Below are 20,840 nucleotides of genomic sequence, written 5' to 3' on the forward strand. Positions count from 1 at the left end.
GACCCATACTCCTCCTCTCCACCCTGTATTTCCTGTGTCCATTCAACCAGCTCCTGTGCCCCTCTTCCTTCTCATCTCGCCAACAGAGAGGAGCTACCCACATAGTCTCACGTGTCTACTTGAGCTAAGAATCACACTCCTCACCAGTATCATTTTATGTCTTACAGTACAGTCTAACATTTTTCTGAATAGTTGGCTTTGGGTTTAGTTTTGGGCTAAGAGAGAGTCCAGGGGCCATGTCCTCTGGGGTGCTCCAGTCTCAGTCAGACCATTAAGTCTGGTCTTTTTACTAGAATTTGAGTTCCACATCCCGCTTTTCTTCTGCTTCTTAAGAGATTCTCTATTGTGTTCCCTGTCGGAGCAGTCACTGGTGGTAGTTGGACACCATCAAGTTCTTCTGTCTCAGGCTGATGGAGTCATCCTGAGATAAACTTGAAACCATGAACCAAAAGGATCCTCAAAGACTATTTTTTTTTTTTTTTTAGTAATATTTTACTGTGTTTTGGGTGAAGTTACATAGCAAGTTAGGGTCCTCTTTGATAATATCCACACAAATTCATCTACACATTAGTTCCATTTTTCACGTTGTGCCAACATTCTCATTAATTGTGTTCTGCTTGTTCCGTTTTCACTATAGTCATGCACTGCATAACATCAGTTAGGGCAACGTCCCACCTTGTTTATATCTGTGGTCCCATAAGGTTATAATAGAGTTCAGAAATCTCAACTGGAGAACAGGACTTAGCAAACATAACAGCTTCCTACGTGCAACACTTGTGTCTCACATCTCTTGCATAAAAAGTGATTGAGCTGACAGGCATATAATGGTACAGTACATATATAACTTATAATACATAAGTCTTGATTGTCATAATAAAGGCCTACCTTACTGCCTAATGTATGTACTGTACTGTACTTTCTGTCTAAACAGTTTACCTTGTAACAGTGTATGTTTTGACTGATAGGCAGCAACATTCAATCTAGTGTATCATAGAGATATCTGTCTGTTTAATTTTCTTTAGAAAATATTACTGTGAAGTGCATCATGGCTCCTGAATACAGCAAAACCAGTGCTAGTGATACAGCAGCAAAAGGCAAAGGAGAAGTATCGATTTGGAAGTGAAAACAAGACGAAAGTGGAAAATCAGTGAATGCTATTACTCGTGGTTTAGGCATGTCACAGTTGCTAATTATGACAATCATCAAAAACAAAGAGAAAATTATCCAAATTGTTAAAGGATCAGCTCCACTGAAAGCTAGAAGGCTAATGAAAATGTAAGAGGTAGCTATATCAGACATGGAGAAATTGCTAATGATGTAGATTGAGGACTAAATATAAAAGCAAATCCCTCTCAGCACGTTAAGGATCACTGCTAAGGCACGGAGCTTGTTCAAAATTTAAAGAAAAAGCAGGACCAGACTACGATATGGTACTCACACAATGTCCAAATCAAATAACGTCCCATTTCAGAGAATGTGTCGTGGACATTAAGAGACACATAATGTCCCCAGTTTAATTTCTTAATTTGGTTATTTGCCTCTTCTGCTTCCTTTCTTGTCATTCTAGCCAGTAGTTTATCTATTTCGTCAGTCCTTTCAAAGAACCAACTTCTGTTTTTTTTCATTCTTTCTACTCTTTTTCTGTTTTCTTTTTCATTAATTTCTGCCATGGTCTTTATTATTTTCTTTTTTTTTATTGACAGATTTTGGCTTTTTTGCTCTTCCTCTTCTATTTGTTCAAATTCTTAGTTTAAGTTATTGGTTTTAGATTTTTCTCTTTTTAATGTAAATATTTATTGCTATGACTTTCTCTCTGATTACTGCTATTGTGTCCCAAAGGTCTTGATGTGTTGTGTTTTCATTTTCATTTGATTCCAAGAATCTTTTTAGTTTCACTTTGATTTCATCTATGACCTGATAGTTTTGTAGTAGTGTATTACTTAGCTTTCATGTTCAGGTAGACCCTGACTTACAACATATTCGAGTTACAATGAACCATACTTAGGACCACCTTTTTTTTTTTTTTGTAAATCTTATTGTTAGTTATATGTACTACATACAATGCTGCAATACATAATTTGCTGACATTATTATTCTCAGGTGTTCACATTCAGATGTTCAGTATTATCATTAAGAGAGATACTGATAATAAAAGGCAATAATAATGAAAATAATATCAAATGAGGTATTCAATTGACTTATAATGGAGCTGTCAGAGTGGAACCCCACATAGTAAGTGGGGGAATACTCATATTCATCTTTTTTACCTTACTTTTCCTGCTGTTGATTTCTAGCTTCATACCATTATGGTCTGAGAAAATGCTTTGTGTGATTTCAGCCTTTTTAAATTTGTTGAGACTTTGTATCCTAGCATATGGGCTATTCTGAAAAAGGATCCATGTGCTCTAGAGAAAAATGTGCATTGTTGAAGTCTTCTTAAAACCAAAAAATAGTTTAGCTTAACTAGTAATGAAAGTCTGCCTTGAGCACTGTGTTCTTTTAAGAACTATCTATATGAGGTCAAATTGACAACAGCAACTCAAAAGATTAGATAGGAAATGTCAGGGGTAGTAAGTTTATAATTTAGAGAAGAACAATTTGGAAAAGAAGGGTGAGAATGATTGCACACCTTCAAGAATGTAATCAATGTCTCTGAATTGTACATGTAGAAACTGTGTATGTTCTGCTGTGTATATTCTCAACAAAACATAAAATGAATTATAAAAAAACAAAAACTAGAGAACAATTATAAGAATGAACTTTGTATTTTCATTAGAAAAAAGTACAAGCCAGAGAAGAATGGAATGCTTTTTTTTTCTTTTATTACTGTTTTTAAACTTTTTTTTGAAAGAATTTTATATTTACAGAAGAGTTATACTGATAGTATAGAAAGTTTCCATATACCTTTTGGTGAGATTCCCCTAATGTTAACACTTTACATACCATGATACATTTATCTAGTATAAGAAATATACACTGACAAAATACTATTAACTAAACTACAGACTTTACTAAGATCTCCATAAAACCAAACCAAACCTAGTGCCATTGAGTCAATTCCAACTCATAGTGACCATATAGGACAGAGTAGAACTGCCCCATAGAGTTTCCAAGGACCGCCTGGCGGATTCGAACTGCCTACCCTTTGATTAGCAGCCGTAGCACTTAACCACTATGCCACCACGGTTTCCAATAAGTTTCTATTAATGTACCTTTTACTTCCAGGATTCAACCACGGATGCTGTTGCTGTTTATAGATACCATCAAGCCAACTCTAACTCGTAGTAACCCGATGTATTAGAGAACAAAATGTTGCCTGGTCCTGAACCATCCTCACAATAGTAGGTATATTTAAGCCCATTGGTGTAGCCACTGTGTCAATCCTCTTTTTGCTGACTCTCCATTTTATCAAACAAGATGTCCTTTTCCAGAGATTGGTCCAAAGTAAACAAGACAAAGTCTCACCTTCCTCACTCCGAAAGAACTTTCTGGCTATACTTTCTCCAAGACAGATTTGTTCTTCTGACAGTCCATGGAATATTCACTATTCTTCCCTAACAGCATAATTCAAATGTATCAGTTCTTTTGTGGTCTTCCTTTATCATTGTCCAGCTTTCCCTCATGCATATGAGGTGATTGAAAATACCATGGCTTGGGTCATATGCACCTTAGTCACCGACAATCTTGCATTCTGTCATCATGTCTTTTCAGTCTCCTTTAATCTGTGACAGTTTCTTGCTTTTTTCTAAAGTTATAAATTTGGGGGACGAACACCAAAGAGTTGATGTGACGTTCACACTGCAACATATTAGCAAATAAATGATGTGGAAATGACTTAATACTTGTGGAGTTAAACTTGATTAGATAGTATAATTAGAGTGTAACAGATTTTTTCACTCTAAAGTTACTATTTTCCCTTTTTCAGTCTCTTTTTTGTTAGCAGTGAATCATTGAGTCCAGCCTATACTTAAAAGTCATTGCTGTCAAGTTGATTCTGACTCATTGCAACCCTGTAGGACACAGTAGAACTGCCGTGCAAGGTTACTAATGCTATAATCTTTATAGAAGTAGATTGTCACATCTTTCTCCCTTGGAGTAGCTGGTGGGTTTGAGCCACCAACTTTCAGATAGCAGCCAAGATCTTTAACCACTGTGCTGCCACGGCTCCTTAGAGGACTTAAAAAAACAAAATAAAACTTGTTGCCGTGGAGTCTATTCTGAGGCATAGCAAGGAATGGCTGGTGGTTAGCAGCCAAGGCTTGACCATTACACCACTACACCACTGGGGCTACTCATAACCACTAGGGGAGGAAGATTAAAAAAAAAAAAAAAAATTTTTTTTTTTTTTTTCTGGGATAGCTAATAATTTGTGAACATATGTTAAAATTTTAACATTCAACAGAAGATCTTGTTTACAGCAATCATTGCCCTGGTGTGGGAATGGCAATTTTTTATTTCCCTCATTTCCTCTACATTGATGTTTGGAATTTTTCTGCAAGGAAGAACTCTTTCTTCTCCCCATTTATGTATATGTTTGTTTATATACATAAATGTGGGCTAATGGATATTTATTTTTCTGTTGGTTATAATCAAGTAATAATATTACTTATTTTGGTCCTAAAATTTTTCCACCTTTGGGTATTGAGAGCTTTTCGGGTTGGCTATTGTGTCACTTTGACATGTCCTTATTTTTTTCTTTTTGTTTGCATTTACTTTCTAACACAACACGATTCAAGATCAAATCACAGTTTCCCTGTCATTTTCTAGGGAGGCGCAGTTTTTCTTTTATTGTATAATGAATTAAGATACCAAGATCTTGGTGCTAGGTGTACACATTACTACTGGCTATCATTGCTCCAGGCCCTCACAGCAGACAACTAAGAAATATATGTAGAAACTCTTAGCAGTGTTTTACACACACATACATACACAATGCAATCTCGGTTATATACCTTTATCTTTATATATGATTATCCATTTGTGTGTGTGTATGAAAACATTTATATATATGTGTGTGTGTACATATATATATATATATATATATCACTAGAAGTTAGAATTCGCTCAACAGCAATGGGTAAATGTTATTCTATACTAATATCTCCATCTGTAATCAAGCACCATAGGGTTCATTCTAGTTTTCCCCTCTTGATTATTTAAACATAATTTAACACTTTGTCAAAATCCATAGAGCTGAAGACACCAAGGGCAAACTTTGCTGTATGTAAATTTTATAAGAAACAAAATGTTGGATAGAAGATTCCAACCATATTACAAATATATGATGTAATCTCAGTGAGGAATGTGGGGGAAAAAAAGGAGCTAGTTTAAGTAACTTGAAAGCATGGTTTTTGACTTAGCACTATAACGTTAAAGATGAAAATAATTGTACATAATCATTGATCTCTAGTTGGCAAGTTTGTTTCCCACAGGAGTATGCACTAATAATTTTGAAATTACTACATATGGTAATAGGGATGAACCAATCAAAAACAAATAAATGAAAATAGAATCCAGATTCCTCACTGTCAGAGAGGAATTACAAATAAGGAAAAATATATTTAAAGTTCTATGGAAAAAAAAATTAGACAAAACAAAAAACTTCCAAACTATAGTTTTAATCTGGAAAAAAAAAAATCTTCTTACTTAAAGGGAAAATAAACATAATTTCAAATGAACAAGAATTGTATTTAAAAAATAATAAAGTAACTTTTTAAGGCTGAAAGAAAACTACAGTAGTTGTAAACTTTTAGGAAAAAATCCTGGTGGTACAGTTGTTAAGCATTTGGCTGCTAATGGAAAGACTGGTGGTTCAAAACCACCAGCGGCTCCATAGGAGAAAGGTATGGCATTCTGCTTCTGTAACGTTTACAGCCTAGGAAACATTATGGGACAGTTCTGCTCTGTCCTATATAATCTCTACGAGTAGGAAGTGACTCGATGGCAATATGTTTTGTTTTTGGTTACTCTTAGAGAATACAGATTATCTCATATGGTAACTAAAAAGTAAGTATAATTCTCTCATTTTTTAATTTATTAGCATGAAAATTGACTATATAGTGTAAATTGTTGTATGCCCAGACAGTGCAATATTATTCAGAAATAAAAAAAGGAATAATACATAAACCACAAGGATGAATCTCAATATAATCATGCTGAGTGAAATCAGTCACCCCCCCCCCCAAAAAAAGAGTATATACTTTATGCATTTATTTATATACTGGCCTAGAAAGATGCCGAATAATCTATAGTAACAAAAAGAATCTCAGTGATTCAGACAAAGTGTGGTGGTGAAAGATGTCAGGGAAGGATTACAAAATGATAACAAGAAACTTGGAGTGATGGCTATGGTCATTACCTTAACTGTGGTGGTGATTTCATGGGTGTGTACATATGTCAAATTTATCAAAATATTCACTGTAAATAGGTGCAATTTATTAAAGCCAATTATATGTCGATAAAGCTGTTAAAATGTTAGTAAAATAGACATTCATGAAATATTATGAAAGGCTGAAGGAGGGTCACCTAACACAACAAGCAGTGTGATAAGAGGGTGACGAAAGGTATGTTCAGTGCAGTGATGCTATATGCATATGCATGTGGTGGCAGGAGGGGGGAGGGATGTCAAAAGAAGAAGACTATTAGGCATTGCAGGCAGAATTACAGGATGAACTACTAGTCAGACACCAGAAATTGCAATTGTTCACACGGCACTTAAATATTCAAACAAAAATGTGTTTCAGGAATGAAAAAACCCAAGGCAAGGTCTGTTGAGAGGTAAGGTCAGATCAAGGAGGAATTTATTGCCATGTTTAAATATTTCATCTAGTTAAGTGCTTAACTACTAAGTGAAAGGATGGCTGTTCAAACACACCAAGAGGCACCTCAGAAGGAAGACCTGGCAAGCCATCTACTTCCAAAATATCACAGCCTTGAAAATTCTATAGAGGACAACACGTGGGGTCACCATGAGTTGGAACTGACTTGATGAAAACTGCTTTGGTTAGATTTTATTCGTTTACTCTCCACTTAAAACACATCACTTCAATTAAGTGTCTCTTGAAATCTCACATTTAAATGGACCAACCCACCCTCTTTGGTGTCCTTCTTCTAAGCCACGCTGTCTGCTGCCAAAGCAACTCTGACATGCTGGAAAATTACAAATGTACATACCTCCTTCCCTGAATTGATTTAACCTCTTTACATCAAGGAAGCACTATTCTGTATTCTTTATACTTTCAATAGGAGATGACTCAGGACAGCTGAATAAATATATCTTTCATAAATGACTATGTAGGGGAGACATAAAATACTGACAATATGTTCATTTTCTCCTTCCCATCCCAACATTGTAAATGCTGTTGAGTCAATTCCGAACTCATAGCAACCCTATAGGACAGAGTAGAACTGCCCCGTAGAGTTTCCAAGGAGCAACTGGTGGATTTGAACTGCCAACCTTTTGGTTAGCAGCCGTAGCACTTACCCAGTACGCCACCAGGGTTTACAATACTATGTGACTCAAATTATTAGCACTTAATTGTCTTACTTGACCTACTTCTGGTTATGTTTAATAAAGTAAATCTGTCAGAGAAGTTAACCGTCAATTCAGTCCAGTAAGAGACCATGACAAAGTATGGAAATCAAGTTCTCCAGCTTTGACATGGTTCATGAGAGCCTAGTCATTTCTTGTAAAACAGCCACATTGAGGGAAAATTGAGTTGAACATGGAGTCTGTCACTCAAGATCATGGTAGTGTAACAGAGCACAAAATTTTCCATGTATTTATTAGGAAGAGAGGACCTGTGTTTTAATTTTTATTTAATGGCAAGAGAATATTGGGGGTTCTACCCACCTCTCATACCTCTCATATGTCATGGAGGCTGAAAATATACTGAACTGCATAAAACGTATGTCGTAACACATTCTACTAGAGTTATTAAGAGCTTTATTTTTTCAAATTCATTTCAAAATTCTGATGTGTTTTTTATTTGGTTCATATTTTCCAGTGGAATAACACCTATATTTATTGTGCAAATCAAAATAAAATCATATTATTGATTTCACATATTTGCTAAATTGCCAAAAGTACACTTAAATGAGACATCTGTACCTTACTTTTGAAGGATTCTAGGTTTTTAGCTAGAAGAGATCTTAGATGCCATTGAATCTTACGCTTAAAATCTGCTTGTATTTACAGGTAAATAATATTCTTTTCAAGAGGCTATCACTTTTCCCCATAATGGCCTTAGTTTTTCACGGGCTGAGATTAACTTTTGCAGAATGAGAAACATATTTTTTCCCCTGTTGAACCGGGATTGTTCTGATGAGAGGGACAACACCACAAAGCACTTCAATCAGTGATTTTGAATAATAAATTAACTGATAAGTTAAATGCAAACTGCACTCTACTTCTCCTCTGGGATGTCTTCAGGCAGCCTTTCTGTAGGTCTGAGATATCACCACCACTATTTTATCTCAGTGGCTCAGAGCTTTTTGTGGTAGACCATCCTCAGAATGCGCACTCGAATCTCTTTGGTTTTGACACTGTAGACAACTGGGTTGAGCATTGGAGGTACAAGAAAGTGCAAATAGGAGAGAAGCATATATACCTGTGCTGGTAGGTTCTTCTTGCCAAAACGATGGATCATGGACAGGCTGACTAATGGAGTATAAAATAGTAGTACAGCACAGATATGGGAAATGCAGGTGTTGAAGGCCTTAAGCCTCTCAGCATTGGAAGCAATTCTGAGCACTGTCTTTAAGATCAGCACATAGGACAGGAAAATGAGCACAGCATCTAGTCCCAGAGAGGAGAGCATTACAAAGAGTCCAAGGCCACTGCTCACTTGAGTACTGAATCTGGCCAGTCTTAGAACATCAGGGTGAACACAATAGGAATGAGCCAGAGCACTCACAGGCTGGAATTGCAGTTGTCTGAGGAGCACAGGCAGGGGCAAATGGAGGGCAACACTACGGGTCACAATGACTAGCCCAATAGCCCCAATACGCTTGGTTGTGAGTATGGTGGCATAGCGTAAAGGCTCTCGGATAGCCACACAGCGATCAAAAGCCATAGCCAACAACACAGCTGACTCAATGACTGAGAAAGTATGAATAAAGAAAAGTTGCACAAAGCAAGTTACAGCTTCTACCTTCCTCTGGCCCAGGAGAAAGACAGCTGCCATGGAAGGCAATGTGGAAGCTGAGAGGCCTAGGTCAGCCATTGAGAGCATGGAAAGGAATAGGTACATGGGTGTGTGGAGACTGGGCACAGACTTGACAATGTACATGACGGTGATGTTGCCCAGCACAGAGAGAACATAGATAGAACAGATAGGAATAGCTGTCCAGCAATGAGCACTCTCCAGCCCAGGGAGATCCATCAGTATGAAAAGGAAGCTGCTGGCATTACTGTTGTTACGAATTGCCATAGTAATCTGGGAAGGGCTTGTCCTGGACAAATTGTAAACAAAAAAAAGGGTGTTATTTTTTTTCCTATCATCTCACCCCACCAGGCATCCACGGCCCTTGCCTGACAAGTAATATTGTTCTTCTACTCCCCTTACATTAATCAGTCTCATTTGTCTGGAGCTTTCCACTAGAGGATGATCCTGATCCCCTTTGTGATGATTTCCCCTAGGTTTCAGCAGTATACTTGGGTCATTTAGAGAAAATTCATTCCTCATCTTGAAGATGATGCAAGGTTTAAAAACGGAAATGACAGCTCCATGCTGAGAGCATAGGGACCAGCTGCATAAACTAGATTATCTTCATTATCAGGATATGGGGTTCTAAAAATTCTGGATAAAAATAATTTTATTAAATGGGTGGGGAATTAGAATGTAATAACGGTAACATAATGCTGGCTATGAACTCCTGATATTACCAGATTTTTTTTTTTTTTTTTTTTTTAAGAAAAGTCTCAGGATATCAGAAGTAAAAACTGTGTCAGGGAGACATCAGGAGTGGTTTGGGCTTGATGTGTACATTTAAGATTTAAAGTCATTTATCAATCCTTGCTACAAGGTGCTATGAGTTGTTTGGGGATATCTGGTAGAGATACGTGAGAGGAAGAAGATGAAGGCTGCACAACATTTTCATCTTCAAACACAATATTATATTATCAATGGCATCACAGTTATGCTAATTTTCTTCTATGTATTCAGTGTTAGCAATACAATGACAGACAATATATAGCTTCTGCCTTTGAACGACTAGTAACTCACTAGTTAAAATAGGACACGTGCATAAACTAGTTTAAGAGAGCATTGACAAAGGGGCAAATAAAGTGTCCCAGCTGTAAATTTACATTCTATTCTTAGCAACTCACCATTTCTAAGAATGATCCTGGGTATCTTCAATGACATTTATTAGAGAAAGGAATAAAGTGTGAAATCTGAGTATATGAAATTGTTACATTTGCAAATCAGATGCAACACTTTGTCATATATCTAAAGTTCACATTAAATGGTTGGAGCCTCTTTACAATATCTTAAGAAAATTCTTTTAATTCAGTATCTTCCTGGGCAGTCCATTATGGGCAGATGTGACCCATACAACAATCTTCATTATTTCTAATTCTTTTGACTCCACCTCCTTGGTATGTCAGAAAAGATAAACTGCTAGCTTCAGACTATTTAGCTTAGACACAGCATAGAGATGTACCTCATATACCTCTAGCTGCCCAAAGATAGGTATTGCTCTGTATAGGCCCTAATCACAACAGAAATGCAAACTACTGTCTCCCCAGTAGAAAGAGGCCCACAAAATAAGAGACTGAGTGGGCAGAAGCAGAGGCACTAGGTATGTGGGGCAATACCTGAAACAGGAACACAGAAAAAGAAAAATAGCAATGACCACTGCATTTTGTGAATGACGAAAACTAATTTTTTCAACATAATTCAATATCCAGTAGGTGCCAGGCACACCGCTGGACTCTGGTGAAAAATAATGGAGCAAAACCAAATTCTGATAAAAAAATTCTGATAGACTGTAGTTATTAGAAGAATAGGGTTTCACCAGTGTTAGCTGTAGGGTGGGGAGAGAGAGAGGTATTCATAAAAGACTAGGGTGCCGATTGTTTAAGGACATAATAAATCAAGCAAATGTTGGAAGCGTATTTTTGCCAAATGACTCCTTTTGATGCTTCCCACCATTAAAAGTAAGCAGACGGGGAATTATTCTCCCACATGAACTTTAGACAAGACATTTTCAGACACAAACGAGAAGGGTTGGGGGTGGCAGGGTGGAGGGAGAACCTATCTCCTTTCTTTCAACATTCCCAGAGAAAATTCATAGAAACAAACTTTGACAATTTTCAAGGTCATCTTGTTCAACTCCTGCTGAAATGATTCTACGACATTCCTGAAAAGAATGCAAAATTCAGTGTCTGAGAAAGCAGCTCATCCTATTGTGATATTTTCATAACGAATTAAGAAAATCTACCTTTCTGCAATGCCTTTTGTGCATGTGTTGCATGTTGGACAATTGTCCTATGCCCACACTTAATAAATGAGTGCCTGGAGATTTAGCAGTGTTAAAACACTCCAGCCTACGTTCTTTTCTGATAAAACAAGCCATCTGGAGATTTCCTCTATTCTCATGGTCTTAAAATGATTTGGCGTGTTTAATCTTACAGGGAGCATTTTTGTTTCAGTGGTAGAATTCTCATCTACCATGTGGAAGGCCCAAGTTAGATTTGAGGCCAATGTGCCTCATGTATATCCACCACTCATCTGTGAGTGGAGGTTTGTATGTTGCAATGATGCTGAACAGGTTTCAGCAAAGCTTCTAGACTAAGATGGACCAGGAAGAAAGGCCTGGTGAACTACATCAAAAATCAGCTGATGAATCACAATGATCTAATCTGTAACCAGTCATGGGAATGTCACAGGACCAGACACCATCTGAGGTCACCATGATTCAGAGGATAACCTGATGACAGTTAATAACAACAATATGTAATAAGGAGTAGTTATACATTTTGGATTGCATCTACAAGGAACAGAGATCCACACTATAAAATGTCTGGATTTGTCCACACAGAAATTCTAAAAATAAAATGACTAGAGTTATCAAGGAACAAAATGACAAAGCCCAGTGTTTGCATTCAAGTTGATTCATTCTTCTCCCTTGTGATGGTTTCTTCCCTGGCTCCTCATCATCATAAGCTCTAGGTATGTGTCCCAATATCAATGCCTGATATGTGTAGAATATTGTATAACATTTATGAATTCTAGGAGTCTTTTTTTTCAAAAATGTACAAATTTTTGATACTTAAGTTGCTATATTGGCTTGGGCTGGGAAGTTGCTATGTTGCCCATATCTTAGGTGGCTCTTTGGCTATACAGATCTTTTAATGTTCTGATGCTACTTCAAATCACGAAAGCTACAAAAATGGTATCTTGTAGTAACATGAACTCTCCTGAAAAGCACTACACAAACTAAGATGTATCAGTTCTTTAGAGACTAACTACAGAGATATGTTGCTTTTTTATCACTCCTATCGACTTGACAGCACTAGGTATTGCCTATACTAAATATTATCAGTGCCTCAAGCTATTCCTTTCAAGACAAAAACTCCATATAAATCTTCATCCTGGAGGATGATTTGTAAATATGTGGTGTTAGCTCGATTACAATGTTGTATGAGAATAAGAAATCACATTTCCAGTTATCATTCTTTTTTTTCTCTCTCTCCCTCTTCCTTTCTTCTTTCCTTCCTTATGATTTCTTCCTTTTACCTATTTTTCCTTCAATCTCTATCCACCATTCTTTCTTTCTTCCTTTCTTCTATACCTCTATTTTTCTTACTTTCTTCCCTTCCTTATATCATTTCATCCTGCCTTTCTGTTCTTTCCTACACTAATTAGTTATCAATATTTGATATGAGTCATACATAAATGTAGTTTGACTTGCAGTTGATCTTAACCTCTAAGGGAAAGAATTGAGTGATTGTTGAGTGAGGAAAGACGGATTGTTTTCCAAAGGTATAGAATATATTATACACAATGAAACCCGTGAGAGCCGGGACTCAGCTGTACTGTCTTCTTTTTCTGTGCCTTCCAAGTTTTCTGCTTTTGGCAGGGTGATTATTAGCACTTTAAATTACTTCTTATTAAAAATCCTACCCTGCTGTAGTTTTTGAGTTTTCCTTCTCTGACAGGTTTCCACCTTACACAGTGTCTGACTTCCACAGGTTTTACTCTTTGAGAAGTAAATGGAAAAAAAAAAAAAAAAAACACTGCCATCGAGTTGATTCTGACTCATAGTGACCTGTAGGACAGAGTGGAACTGCCCTGTAGGGTTTCCAAGGATGTAAATCTTTATAGAAGCAAACTGCCACATCTTTCTCTCACAGACCGGCTGGTAGGTTCAAATCGTTCATCTTTGGGTTAGCAGCTGAGCACTTAAACATTGCACTACCTGGGTTCCATTTTCTTTGAGGAGTAGAGGTAATTTATACCTCCACCAAGTGTCTTTGCAACCTCAGAGATCCTCATACAGAGTCTGAAACCATACTTGAGATGGCCCATGACTTCTCTTGCCCTTCGGCCCAGGTTTACAACCCAAAAGAACCATTAAAAATTCTCCCTAATTTGATGTAGCCTAGGCTAAGGCATTTCCATCACTTACCAGACCCCAGAACAAGGACACAAACTCTGTGGATGGTGGTGCAGCTGGAGCCTTGTGAGGCTCCCTGTCTTGAACACAATGCCAAGAGAGTAGGTTTATAAAGCCCTGGTCCTGGTGGTCCCAGGAGGCCACGCCAGGTCTCTGTGGTATAGGCTTGTAGAGCAGCATTAAGTCAAATGTGCATTGGCCCAAAAGAGCTGGTTGTTGCCAATTGTTATTGGTCTTTGCCAGCTGTCCAGAAGAACACATGGTAGAGACTTAGAACACAAAGCCGTATCTTCTGTTGTATTCTGTTCTTAGCTCTTTAGATATTTAAGTCACCCCACAGACATTAGAAATCTGGGCACAAGAAACAACTTGAACCGCTTTTAGATCTTCAGGGTGTACAATCCTTTATTTCCTTCAAGCAAAGCCTGTCCATCAAATTGACCAGTTTTCTTAGGTTGTAAATATGTTGGGGATGGGAGTGAAATATATATGGTCTATGATTCATTGATATATGTGATAAAATTTTGCCCTTATTGGAGCCTTATTTTTCTTTAAAAATTCTCACTCAAGTGTAGCAAAATATTATAATTATACTCAAAAGTAGAAAAATGTGTAGGTGCTTGTTGTTTTATATTCTGCATTTTGGAGTGCTTGATATGTTTTATAATGAGCATAATAAGAAATATATAAACAAAAGAGAGAGAATAGGGTGGAGAACAAAATTGAAAGAGCTCCAAACAATATTAGAGGAAATTTATTCAAATGTGAAGATTAATTGCTCTTCTTTGAATAAAGAAAATTTCAATATCTCTTTGAGATTGAAAGGAAGTATTTGATGGCAGATCTAGAGATAAATAACCTCTTGTCTGTGAGCAGGTAGTGAAGAGATGCTTTTTCTTATAACCACAACTTCTTTTTGGTTATTGTTATTGTTCGTTTGAACATGAAGATAGCAGAGTTCTATTCTTGAAGTGACAAAATTATAAAAATGAAGAATGGATTAGAGGTTGCTAGATGTTAAGAGCTGGAGCCCTGGTGGCACAAGAGGTTAACCATTTGCCTGCTAGCCAAAAGGTCTATAGTTTTAATACATCAATTGCTCCTTGGAAATCCTATGGGAACAGTTCTACTCTGTCTAATAGGGCTGCTATAAGTCAGAATTGACCCACTCTTGAAGGAATTTTTTTTTTTTAAGGGTTACGATGGGGTGGGGGTGCTGAAGGAAAGTAAGTATGGCTATAAAAGGACAGTATGAAGGATGCTTGTAGTGATGGAATGTTCTGGATCTTGACTATATCAATGTCAATATCCTGGTTGTGATTGTGTGCTACAGTTTTGTAAGATGTTACCTCTGGGGGAAACTGGGTAAAAAGTACATCGGATCTCTCTGCATTATTTCATACAACTGTATGTGGATTTACAATTACCTCAAAATTAAATCGAATTAAAAAAAAATAAAAAGCAGGCATAGTGGTATGGCTGACTTGAGGAGAGTTGTGAAAGTTTAAAATTACAACTTTGGATAACAGAATAAGCCATCAAGGATTTCAGCAATATTTCTGACACTCAAAGACTAAATGAGTAAGAGATTCTTAATTTGTGGTAATTTCAATTTGAGAAATCAAGTGCTGTCCTTAATTAGGACTAAAAAAAATACAGGTGTAAAAGCAGAAAAAACAAAGGTATTTAAATCAATTCCAAGATTAAGTTTAAACTTGAAAGGTTAAAAAGCACACACACAAGAATTGCAGTTCATGGTAATACGGAACACAATGAAATAATGATGACTGTCATAGATTTGGGGCCCTGTGGGTGCATTGGTTAAGAGCTTCAATGCTATGCTTAATATTCATTCAAATCATAAAATAGAAATTATTTTACAGTTCATGGAACCTAATACTCCATGTAATTCACTAGATCTAGTGGTCAGAGTCTTTGTGGACATTTGAGGATCGGGAACTCTTTGTTTCATTAAGTATTCTACTTCTTATTGTGATAGCCATCATTGTGAAATTAAACCCTTTTTTAGGAAACTCATACATGAAAAAATCTTCAACATCAAAATCACTTATACTTTAGGCAACTATTCCCTATCTTCTGTATGGTACTCAGCGTTGAAAATATATCACGTAGGCACGATGATATTGGAGATAAAGTAGGTTTTATTAATTACAATGTTGATGGTAATGCTGAACATCATAAGATGATTAAAATGATCATAAAGATGATAAAGTTGATGACTGCAATGATAATTAAATGGGAAAGAGAAAGCCCTGCCAAAAGTTTCACCTAGAGTTTTCTTTGCCTATGATCTATATTGCATTGTAATCCAGAAATTTTGTTATTTTTTTTTGTTTGGGTGTTGCTATTGTTTTCTCATTGCAACTAAAGTATTTTGGTCATTTACTCTCAAGTATACATAGTGGATAGATAACATATGGTTTCATTTCATGGTGGGGTAGGTTTTTTTTTTTTTTTTTAACAAGAAAGCCTCAGAGAAATGTTTGGCTTATAGTAAGTAACCTGCAATAAATTCCAATGCTAAACAGAAAACAGAATAATTACAATAAATACAAGAAAAATGATAATGAAGACAGTAATATTAACTGTGGCACATGGGAAATCAAAAATGGGGAGATATAGAGTATATTCTAAGATAATGTATGAATGGATGAAATATGGAGACAACTTCATATATTATGAAGGTATTTTAAACACAGAAATATATCATTGTATTAAATTCTGCCTAACACACCTGTGCTTTTTTTTTACAGCGCCATGTGAGCCATCTGGTTTACAAAGGATAGGACTTAACCTCAGCATGATTTCTATGTAACACATTAAAGAGGTCAGTTGTAGGATAAACAATTCAATAGTCTTCACTGATTTACATATATGTCAAATAGTTTTACGTCCACAATTTTAAAATTTAAGGGACCCCTCTAAGAATAGATCAAAGATGCCATTGTTAGTTTCATCCAAGGATAGGAGAAGACTCAGCCTGGAAAACAAGTACTTGGCTTTATTAGCACCTTAGAAAATTATTTCTCTATAGTCTTAATCCTAGTGTAAGTCATAGAAAGAAGTATGCCATAAAAAAAAAAAAAAAAAAAAACTTTTGTTAAGCATTCTCACCAGAATTAACTTTTATTTCACACAAATGGACCATACCTAGCCTTGTCTCCTACATGCTATGGATAATCCAATAAATTTTAATCGCTCTCAAACTTTCAGCATTAAGAACTGCAAAAAGACAATGACAATAGTACATTATACATGTATAGTCAATCTAAATAGTGGTGTAAGGAATGGACAGTTATTGAATAAAAATGGCACAAAGTCTAATGAAGGGCTTGTCTTCTGGAAAATGGAAGAACTGAACAAACCATGTTTTCTGAAAAATCTTCCAAAGTCTGTGCTAAAAACTAATTTTAAAAGGGAATTTACAAGATAAAATTAAGCAGTATCTATAGCTGAAGCAGTAGATCATAGCCTGTGCAAGTTACGAAAATAAAATATACTAAGACTTTGACTTCTCAGTCTCCTAATGAAGAGAAATTTTTTTTTTTTTATTTCAGATGAAAATATTGGATTAATGCCCATCTAGTGTTATATCCATTTATCGACATGTATGTCATAAATGAAATTCAGGATTCTCCAGGTCCTTTCTTGATGAAGAGTTTCAGAATTTTATCTCGTATCTGCTTGGTTTTCACCACATAGACAATGGGGTTCATCACAGGAGGAATGAGGAAGTGCATGTTAGCCACGAGCACATAGATGTGTGAGGGAAGCCTTGGGCCAAAGCGGTGTAACATCGACAGGCAGATCATGGGGGTGAAAAAGAGGACCACAGCACAGAGGTGTGAAATGCAAGTGTTGAGGGCCTTGAGGCGACCACCATGGGATGCAATGCTTAGCACGGTTTTCAGAATCAGCACATAAGAAAGGAGAATGAAGAGAAAATCAAGTCCCATAGTGGAAAGTACCACAAACAATCCCAAGATGCTATTGATCCTAGTGTTGGAACAGGAGAGCTTTATGATGTCAGGATGCAGGCAGTAGGAATGGGAAAGGACATTGGAGTGACAGAAGCACAGTCTCCTCAAGAGGATGGGAAGAGGCACCTGTACAGTCAAGGTTCGTACAAAAATGGCCAAACCTATCCTGGTAATTATGCTATTAGTAAGGATGGAGGAATAGTGCAATGGACGAGAAATGGCCACATAGCGGTCAAAGGCCATCGCCAGGATGACAGCTGACTCAGAAACCTGGAACAAGTGAATGAAGAACATTTGAGTAAAGCAAGCAGAGAAGGTCAGCTCTCGGGCATCCAGCCAGAAGATCCTTAGCATTGTGGGGAAAGTGAAGAGGGATAGACCTAGATCAGAGGCAGCCAGCATGGCCAGGAAGAGATACATAGGCACATGGAAGGTCTGCTCCCTCCATATAACCATTATGATGGTCACGTTGCCAACCAAGGAAATGAAGAACATGGCACAGAAGGGTATGGAGATCCAGATGTGACAAGCTTCCACTCCAGGAATGCCTGTCACCAGGAAGGTGGAGAAAATGGAGCTGGTGCTATTGACAGGAACCATGATACCAGAGCTGCATGTCTTGTCTAAAACGAGAAGTATTGTACCAAAACCAAATGTTAAAAATTTGACATTCTTTTTTTTTGTACCCTACGAGTGCATATACCTTGGAATTAAAGGATACCAGCCTCATGAAAATTCTTCTTTTTAAACTGACCCTATATCTAATATGAGATTAAATAACTGTTTCCAGGAAACCCTGGTGACTTAGTGGTTAAGTGCTATGGTTGCTGACCAAAAGTTGGGCAGTTCACATCTACCAGGCACTCCTTGGAAACTCCTCAAGAGGAGGGGAAGGGGCTTCTTGTAAACTCCATTGGGCAGTTCTACTCTGTCCTGTAAGTGTCAGTATGAGTTAGAGTCAACTCAATGGCAATGGTTTTGGTTTACATCCTAAATCTCTAACTAGAAATAGTGCCTTGTCTATTGATCAAATTCTCTAGATATTTTAGCTAATTGAAAAAAAAAAAAAAACTGAGTTTTAACCTAAGTCATAAAGTTGATATAATAATATTTTAAAATATAAATTCCAAAACAAATAATTTTTTATGAAATTCTAAATAATGCAGATTTATTATCTTGCCCCATAATTACAGTAGCACACTATTCCAGGAAATTTCTTTCTGCCTTGATGATGCATGTTAGACCAATGGCTCACAGCATGATTTGAGCTGCTATTTTTATCTTCAAAGAGTTGAGTACAAAAATTGAAAATAATCTTGTAGAAAATTTTGTATGAGCTTGGCATAATAATCCTATTTTTTCTTTAATAAAATGTCTAGTCTTGTATTTTGTATTCTTAATTATTTTTATTTTATTTGATACAAATTCATTTTTATAATATTTTAAGAACTAATGATATGTGTTGGATTAGAAAACTTTTTTAAATAGACTTTCACCATCACATGGCTTAAGAAGTAATCTATTATGTGAAAACTCATTCAGAATGTAAGCTTATGGTTTTTTTCCTTATTTTATACATGTAGGAAAACAAAAGATGATACTTCTATATAATTAACGAATACAAAAATAATTATTGATTAAAGATAATTTAAATAATGGTGTTTGTAGTCTCTAATTTTAGAGGGGCAATGTTTATAAATTTATTTTATACAAAAATTATTATTATATATTATAATATATAATATTATTATAATATTGTATATATTAATATATAACATAATAAAAACAACTAGTGGGCAGTTTTTTCTTATCAAGTAATAGAAAATTATTAAAATATGCTAACTTTATGAATTTAATTCAGTATTGGCCATTTTCTCTGATTATTCATTTAACCAAATATTTATTTAATCAAATATTTAATAAACAATATTTTTTCTGTGTGTCTGTCTCTGAAACAGGTTTTACAGTTGTGCCAAAGAAAAAACTGGCACAAATAATTTTTTTATTTAAAAATGACATCTTTCCAGTATTCAACTATAAGGTACAATATGTCAGAGATAAGGTCACTTTTATGGTCTATTTTACCAAAAGTTTTTTTATCCCAGATGAAATCAGCTGTGTACACACTTGAATCTCTTTCCCACAGGTTACAAAGCATACATTTTCTGAGCTCACCTCCGATCATGTTCTGTGTTTATGAAACTAAACAGACATAACATATACACTCTTCTCATCCATATGTAGCCATCCCCACAATAAACCTCACACGTACTTACATAAACTAACCATCTCAATTCCTAAACATCACTCATTCACTAATGCTGTTCTTTACATTTTTTCCTTTGTGGACATATGCACTTCAAAATCTTCAGCCCCTCCATGGAACAAATAGACCCTAAATGTGGTGGCCTAAGTATTTTCCATCTTCTTCAATTCACATGTCCCTTAAGTCCAATCCTTGATCAGGGAAGAGTCCCAGAAAAAACAAAAATAAAGGACTCTTTTCACATAGTCTTACCCACCTTGACCTGGTATTCACTATAAGAAGCATAAGGATCCTGTCCACTGATCTCAGCTTTCATTTGAGACGTTATTCAATATTTCAAACTCTCAATCGTGGTCAATATGGAAGAGACATTCAGAAGTCACAAGAAGTGACTATCTAGCATCCTACACACTATCTTAAAATAAATAAATAAACAAAAAGAATATTGAAATTAGCCTCAGAAGCTTTACGAGCATTTTTTAATCTTAAACTTTTCTAGATCAGGGAATATGAAGGGGGATCTAGAAACTTGATCTCCATTTGATAAGAGCATACTCTCCTTAGTCCAAACATTGTGCCAGCTGGCATCAGCTGCCAGCTTTCTTAAATCTCTTCCCGATTCACATATTCTTGGGCAATTTCAGGGTCTATACTCTAGTCTCAAGAGATATTAGTGTTCAGACACAAAACTGAACCTCATTGTCAGGGTCTCCATGAAACAAAAAAAAAAAAAGAAAGAAAAACAAACCCAGCCCTCCCAAGCCAATGCTGACTCATAGCGACTTTATAAGACAGAGTAGAACTGCCCTACAGGGTTTCCAAGGAATAGCTTGTGGATTCAAACTGCCAGCCTTTTGGTGTGAAGCCAAGTTCTTAACCACTGAGCCACCAGGGCTCGTGGTCACCATAAGCATGGATAATTCCCCATTCCTGCAGTCTAGGACTACTTC

The 20,840-nt window shown here is 36.3% G+C and overlaps 2 protein-coding genes across 2 annotated transcripts; both read right to left on the reverse strand.

Moving 5' to 3' along the window:
- Nucleotides 1-8,451: 8,451 nt before the first annotated feature.
- Nucleotides 8,452-9,545, reverse strand: LOC100667924 (olfactory receptor 51G2-like). The gene has a single exon (XM_003421467.3). It carries the CDS (start codon nucleotides 9,429-9,431, stop codon nucleotides 8,484-8,486), a length of 948 nt encoding a protein of 315 aa, XP_003421515.1. The 5' UTR covers nucleotides 9,432-9,545; the 3' UTR covers nucleotides 8,452-8,483.
- A 7,675-nt stretch (nucleotides 9,546-17,220) lies between these two features.
- LOC100667638 (olfactory receptor 51G2-like) lies at nucleotides 17,221-18,689 on the reverse strand. Its single transcript, XM_003421466.3, has one exon. It carries the CDS (start codon nucleotides 18,222-18,224, stop codon nucleotides 17,271-17,273), a length of 954 nt encoding a protein of 317 aa, XP_003421514.1. The 5' UTR covers nucleotides 18,225-18,689; the 3' UTR covers nucleotides 17,221-17,270.
- Between the last annotated feature and the right edge of the window lie 2,151 nt (nucleotides 18,690-20,840).

The sequence above is a fragment of the Loxodonta africana genome, chromosome 7 (genome assembly GCF_030014295.1).
Source record: "Loxodonta africana isolate mLoxAfr1 chromosome 7, mLoxAfr1.hap2, whole genome shotgun sequence".
Lineage (NCBI taxonomy): Eukaryota > Metazoa > Chordata > Mammalia > Proboscidea > Elephantidae > Loxodonta > Loxodonta africana.